Source organism: Labrus bergylta, chromosome 1, assembly GCF_963930695.1.
Source record: "Labrus bergylta chromosome 1, fLabBer1.1, whole genome shotgun sequence".
In the NCBI taxonomy this organism is placed as follows: Eukaryota; Metazoa; Chordata; class Actinopteri; order Labriformes; family Labridae; genus Labrus; species Labrus bergylta.
In genome coordinates this window covers 25,938,212-25,945,204 of record NC_089195.1, presented here as the reverse complement: position 1 = coordinate 25,945,204, position 6,993 = coordinate 25,938,212, and the positions used below count along the sequence as shown (strand labels likewise).

At 39.2% G+C, this 6,993-nt stretch overlaps 1 protein-coding gene across 1 annotated transcript; it reads right to left on the bottom strand.

Moving 5' to 3' along the window:
* Positions 1–443: 443 nt before the first annotated feature.
* primpol (primase and polymerase (DNA-directed)) lies at positions 444–5,685 on the bottom strand. The gene is made up of 14 exons (XM_020656804.3): positions 5,531–5,685; positions 4,495–4,798; positions 4,294–4,388; positions 4,073–4,211; positions 3,219–3,366; positions 2,953–3,055; positions 2,723–2,868; positions 2,385–2,547; positions 2,201–2,298; positions 1,999–2,085; positions 1,342–1,450; positions 1,181–1,257; positions 1,003–1,049; positions 444–874 (listed from the first exon to the last, which is right to left on the bottom strand). Exons 2-14 carry the CDS (start codon positions 4,666–4,668, stop codon positions 641–643), a joined length of 1,620 nt encoding a protein of 539 aa, XP_020512460.2. The 5' UTR covers positions 4,669–4,798; positions 5,531–5,685; the 3' UTR covers positions 444–640.
* Positions 5,686–6,993: the final 1,308 nt, after the last annotated feature.

The following is a 6,993-nucleotide window of genomic DNA, read 5'->3' as shown; positions in this document are numbered from 1 at the left end:
TAGTGAAGCCTCGGCTCTCCTCCAGCAGCACACCTCCAATCCCTCTCCACTCGCATTCGAATGAAGGAGTTATCAAACTGAACGCACCATAATTAAACACCATTAAGCACAAGTGGAGGACAAACTGGACCTTTTGCTCGAGCTGCAATTGCCTGTGGTCTGCATTGTTGTTAGCACACTTTGGTTAACTCACAGCTTCATATTGCACATTAATTGACACAGAATGACCGTGATCCAAAGACACTTGTGTGACATCCAAATAAGCAGTTATGTTATTCTACTTCTCTCTAGTCCTCGACTAAAACTGCTTTATAAGCAATGCCGTGCCGTCCATGTAAACATGATGTAAACGTGATGTAAACACGGCTCTAACAACAGTACAGCTGGCGAGACTCGCGCTTCTCACTCATTGTAGACAGTCAAGACTCAGAGAGACATTCACAGAGGATATACTTTGATTTCTGCTGTATTTATGTGTAAAATGAATGTGCACATTCTGCCTTTAATATACTATATATCTGTTTACAACTACACATCAATAAAACTTTTTTTTTTTTTGTTATGCTGCTTATTAATACTGAATAGGAGCACTTAAAAGACTTGACAGTGTCTTTGATCCTGTACAGCCAAACCTTCACTTCTACTTGGAATCAAAATCTGCCACACATGTGAGCAGAAGCTGGTCAGAAATTTCCTCATTGTTCTGTTCAAAGTTGTCCAGGCTTTCTAAATAGTCCTGGTCATCCTGTCCGTCTCCCCACGCATCAGCAGAGCCCCCCTCTGGCCGCACCGTGCTCTGTGGGGTCTGCTTTGGTGCCTGGCTGGGTTCAATGTTGCCAGCATCGTCCATTAAGTAAGCCTGGTCTTCTTCATCCTGTCAGTGAACAGAAAACTTGATTATGCACCGCTTCATGTTGTGAAGAACACAATGTCTTTAAACATGGCTTCCTTGAAAATATAGCTTGGTAGGTGTAGACGCTACTTAAAGTGAAGTAAACAAACCAGAGTCAGAATGTAGCTGACGCAGATCTCCTGTGGCAGTGGGTAACCTGAAACACAAGTTTTTGTCAGACAGGTTCTTTTACCACCATTGTAAAATATTATGAACTAACAGACAGTTCATGTTGTGATCTTAAGTTCATTTAAATGTAAACCATGAGTTTTTCTGGTCAATACATACTTGAGGATCTGAAGTTCCTGCACTGGGGATCGTGGCACTTCTGGTACCACACTTCCTCTTTGAGATCCACAACAATCCTGCAGAGAGGGATGAGACCCAATCAGAGGAGTGAAGCGCACTCTTAAGACACACGCATCCAACAAAACAGGAAAACTACGTACATGATGTTGTTGCTTTTATGAAACCGGTCCACATTTTCACACCAGCGGTATTTTGAGATGTCGTACACAAGCAATTGCTCGGCAGCAAAGTAGTTCCATCGCCTGATGCCTGTTGAAGGGAACAGAACAGTCATTTTTCTTTGCATAATACACGAGACAATGATGTAATTAAAGCCCAAACATTTCCGCTCATCAAATATTGAATTAGCAGATTGTATTCTGATGCGATTTCCAGTCATATAGAACAAAAAAATAACTCACCAGTTTGACTATGTAGCATCAGTTACCATGTTGTTTAGGAATGCATGATAATAAAAAAGAAGTCGTTCTGCTAATAAGGTCATAAAGGTTGTTTTTTTGCTGAGGATTGTTTTAGAGATATATTGACTGATCTGCACGGCAATATTGGAAGCTGCACTTTGTTGTGCTGTGAAGTTGCACTGTAACAAATTACAAAGATAGTTGACCAGTTGGCAACAACAGAATGAGCTCTGACATGTATCTTGTATCATCGTATTAAAAGTACCGGGCCTTAAAATCGGGATAGGCTTTTATTTGGAGTTTCACAGTATAATATGATACATTTATTACCCGAGAAATATTCCCTAGGTCCGAAACTCAACATGCAAATGTTTTGATATCACACCAAACACTTACCTCCATGAATGCCATTCTTTTGAACCACAGTCAAAACAAAGTTGTCCACTTCTTGATGAGGGGACGACAGGTAGCCAGAAATCGGGTCTGCCAGTGATGTATTAAAAAAAACAACTTTATATACAACCCAAACTACTGATACACTTACAATGTAGTGCATCGTTTGTTTAAGCACTTTAGAATAAGAAGCATCTTGTGTTACCTGAATTTGAGGCTGATCCCGACTGGTTTTGACATCCTGAGGTTTTCGATTCCTTCATTTCTGGGATGTCCCATGTAAGAATTCTCTGACCTGTGAAACTAAAAATAAATAAAGCTCTAATGCTGTAGCTTTATGGAGATACTTTCTGTGTACAGAAAATCAAGTAAAAATGTGTTAACTGTACCTGACATTGCAGACTAAGGATGCCAAGAACACACTTTCCTCCACAGAAACTCCTTTCTCAGGTTTAGCAGTAAACGTGTTATCATCTGCCACGTTGAATGCCGCGTTCTTTCCAACTTTTGACGACTTGTAAAGGCGGAAATTTCTGTTCCTGGTGTAAACACCTGTTGTTGTAAAAGTATAACCATCGTTTTTTTATCTCCATATGTGCATGATGGCAAGTTTTTTACAAAATGACACACACAGGAGCGCTGAATGAATGACGAGAATAATCTAACTCAAATACGGGTAAGATACTAGGGTTAATAAAAGGAAAAGACACATGCTTGTTTTTCCTACCAAGATCCACAAAGAGGCAGTCTTGAGCATCCTTGTTTTTCACTTGAAGGAACCGGAGGTCAGTCTCTTCTTTCTTGCACCTCTTAGCCTTCTGATTCTCAGCCAGCTCGTCTTCTTCCTCCTCCAATGACACATCATGTCCTCCTCTGTCAGAGCATTGTTGAAAAATATTTAAAATGCTCAATGAACAAATACAATAAGATTGATTTTTTCAGGTCTGAAAAACAAACCGAGTTTTGCTGCTGGGGGCTTCTGAATTCATTCCAACATTCATGAAACAACCACTCTTAGGTGTGCTCAGGATTGGCTGCAGAATTGCATGAATAAACCAACCTAGAAAAAGAGCAGACAGAATATATAAAACTACAAGATAGGCATATTTATTTCTTATTATTTCATCTATTCATCTATTAATAATAATGACAGCTTTATGCGTCCATAGGACTTTATTAACACATGAACAAAACAGCTTTACTGTGAACAACACGGAACATACCCACATGTATGTTGTCTTTGAAGGCTGCATTTTCCAGATTGAAGATAAGATGGCGGCTGAACTTGTCTCCTGTGCTGGAGTCCAGATTGAGCACATTTTTTGTGGAGCATTCGATCCCATAGACTTCCATTAGCTTGTCACAAACGTACTGTCAACACACGAAACACTGACCAGGGGTTTGATTGAAGGACAACACGCAGGATATATATTTACTAGAAGTAAAGGTTCAGTAACTCGAGGTTGGTAAACACAAGAAAATAAGGACAAGCAATGAGATGAACTAGATTTTTCAAGGGAGCAGGCTGTGCACAGCCCGGCAGGAGAGACACTTACTGGTGGGCTTTTACGACACGATATTAGCAGGAGGCACATGTTTACTTTCTCTGGCTTTGTGGAAATGTTAGATTTTCAAATCACCGATGGCAGAGACAGACATTAAAGAGGAGTCTAGCAGGTTAATTATGAGATTGAGTATAATAAAACATGAGACTTATTTAGGAGGGTGGAGCTGTGTAAGGCTGACAGCAATAAGCGGGGACAAGGAATGAAATTCTGACTAACAACATTATTAGTCAGTCACAGTCTTAATAATATGCTCACACACTGAGAGATAACTCCAGTCCCATCCAGTCAATGTGGCCGAAAGACTTCATTGATACCTCACATTTGGAAAAGATGATACACTTCAAAAACCGAGCTCTCTAATACTGATGGGACTTTTCCCCACTGTGTTTATATGTTTCATTACTGCGCCAATATGTTGTTTTTTAATTGAAGCATGCTGCTCCTTACTAATAGTTTTGAGCTGCCTGTAGGAGAACACAATGCCACTAAAGATGTGAAGAGTACTCTACCTTGATGAGTGAAGACACCATAGCTTTCCCATCGGCTCCTTTGTTTGAGGGCTTGTGGAACTCCAGGTCGAAGTAAAGCTTACAAACAGCACCCTCTGGTATCACTTCATAGCAGTGCATCAAGGACTGTGTGTAAGTCCTGAAATAATAAAATAAAGATTACTGCCCTTTTCTGAGCATAAAAAGAGAAGACGCATCTCATTTTGCACTGAGACATTTACCTGTAGTAATGCCAGAGTTCAGTGTAACTGGTAACCAGGTAGATCCTTTGACCCTGGGGTGTATTTTCCTTTTCAAGTGCAAACATATGCACAGCCTAGAGAATGCAAGGCACAAGTGTCAGCTTTCTTCAATTCGTGCACAGGAGTTCAAATAAAGATAGTACAGGATGTTCAGGGAGTCCAGAATCTCTCTTGTGTCACCTCTTTGCAGCTCTGAGCGAAGCCGATGGCCATGCTCTGACGAGGAAAGAGCTTCCAGACGGAGGAAGGCTGGCACGGCCACAGTCGAGGTTTGTAGCGTGAAGCCAGAGGATTGAGCTGGAATGACTGAGCAAGCTGCTCAACCTTCTTCATGCGGTCCCCCCACCTCCTCATCGTTAGGTCCCTATTTCAACTTCTCGTGTTATATATGAACATGCAATACACCTTTAATGCATTGTGTTCAACATTGTTCACAAACACTTCAAGAAGATGGGATTCCTGAACGTTGGTCCTCCTGTCAGGCCTTAAATGAAAGAAAAAAAAACACAACATAACATTATACTGTGAGATGTTACCCCACACTCATTTATATAACTGAGTTAGAAACATTACAGAAACATCTCTAGCCAAGACACCACAATCCAACAGCACCACAACCAACATCCTCCTAAACCTTCTTTTTATAAAATAAGGGACAATGCACATGAGTTGACATGAAAAGACATCATGTACACGGGTCAACTTTAATTTTTGGTCAGTGCAGAGTGCAATATTCATATCCTGAAGTAAGCATATAAAATAACTTTATTATATAGAAACACATTAGAATAGTATGAGTGTTAATTAAATGCTGTTGCCTCCGTCATGTTATTGAAGTATAATACTGCAGCCAAAGTTTTAAAATGTTTTCTATTTGTAGAGTAACTATTCAAACATTTTACCTTTGAACATCTACTAAAACTGCACTGTAAAAATACTCCATTAAAAGTGCAGATCATGCACAGAGTGGACATATGTAAGTTTAATCATGACGTAGTTATTAAACAATGAATAATTAAAATGTCTTATGTTTTATCGATGGGGGATTTTACGGATTTGGAGCTTCATTTGATTTTTAATTAGTTATTTGACAAAGGATGGAGTTAGATCATTTTGTTAACAAAAAGATCAGAATTTAAAATGATTTATCTTTATTTTATTTTTTTTAAAGTGAGCAGGATTCCCATTTTCTTGCCCCAGCTTTGACAGTACTCACCAGCGGTGTTAAAACTTGGGGGGGAAAGAAGTCCAGTAGGTGAAATAACCGCGATACTAACGTTTAGTATCTACTGTAGTTGAGGAAAGTAAGTCGGATGATAAATGTAAACACCGAAACTTCCGACTTGTTATGTTATTTGGCGCGTCTGGAACCGGAAGTACAACCTTTTCCGGTCTGAAAACGTCATACAGGCTACTGCAGAGCTGGTGATAATCTCACAGAGGAAGAACTACTGCAACTCAGTGAATGTCAGAACAATTTAGGTGACATCTATAGAAGGAAAGTCCAAGGGGCTTTTGTGAGGTCAAGAATGAAGTGGATGGAAGAAGGCGAGCAATGCTCTTCTTATTTATAATGTTTAGAAAAATCAAAACTTAAAAAGTCGTCAGTAGATGCATTAAAAATCAATAGTAAGCTTGTCACTGACAGCAAAATGATTGCCTCCTTTCGTTCAGACTTCAGCAAACACTATACTTCACATTGCTCAGAAGAAAAGACCTCTGAACTCTTAGACTGTATATTAAAATGTTTAAGATCATTTCTGAAAATGATCAAACACTCTGACAGCAATATAACTTCTGAGGAAGTGTTGGGTGCCACTGTGAACCTTAAAAACAATAAATCTCCGGGCAATGACGGACTCAGCGCTGAATTTTATAAGAAATTCTCAAAAGAACTGGCACCATTTATCTTTAATGTCTTCTCAGAAAGTATCGAACAGGGAATATTACCACCTACACAAACACAAAGTCTGTTTGCTAAACAATGATTACAAGATTCTGGCTCTTATTCTTGCCAAAAGGATTAAGAAATCTTTATCCTCTATAATCGACGAATCACAGTCTGGTTTTATGTCAAACAGACATATTGCTCATAATGTCAGATTAGTTCTTCTCACGTCGCTTTAAGTTGTCTCGAGGAGTTCATCAAAGTTGCCCTGTTTCTCCCTATTCATTTTTGCTTGCAGCCCAACTCCTTTCCACATTAATTCTTTAAAGTAACATCCAATGCATTTCTCTTGCTAACAGACAAATTACCATAAGTCAGGTGGCTGATGATACTACACTGTTTTTAAATAATTCAGACCACTTTCCAGTTGCCACTAAACTCGTTCAAACATTTTCTGCAGCATCAGGACTGAGTTTAAATATAAATAAGTGTGAGCTACTACCCTTGTCTATGTGTAAACATACAGTGCTTTTTGACATTCCTGTAAAATCCCAAGTAACGTATTTAGGTATTACAATAACTAAAAATGAAGATGATCGTTGCAGTTTGAACTTTAACCCCATCGTCGATAAAGCTCAAAAAAGATTTAATGTGTGGCTTCTGAGAGATCTGACTTTAAGAGTAAGAACTTTATTAACAAAAGCAGAAGGTATCTCCAGATTGACATATGCTGCTCTTGCCCTGAATGTTGATCCGTCTGTGCGTAAGTCTATTGATAGGATGTTTTTAGA

Bases quoted from the DNA above. Each gene is read 5' to 3' on its own strand.
- primpol (XM_020656804.3), bottom strand. From the start codon at position 4,668: ATGAGGAGGTGGGGGGACCGCATGAAGAAGGTTGAGCAGCTTGCTCAG. The intron at 3,367-4,072 runs GTAGAGTACTCT...GTGTGTTGACAG, and splicing joins TGGTGTCTTCACTCATCAAG to TACGTTTGTGACAAGCTAAT. The intron at 1,258-1,341 runs GTACGTAGTTTT...CCCTCTCTGCAG, and splicing joins CATAAAAGCAACAACATCAT to GATTGTTGTGGATCTCAAAG.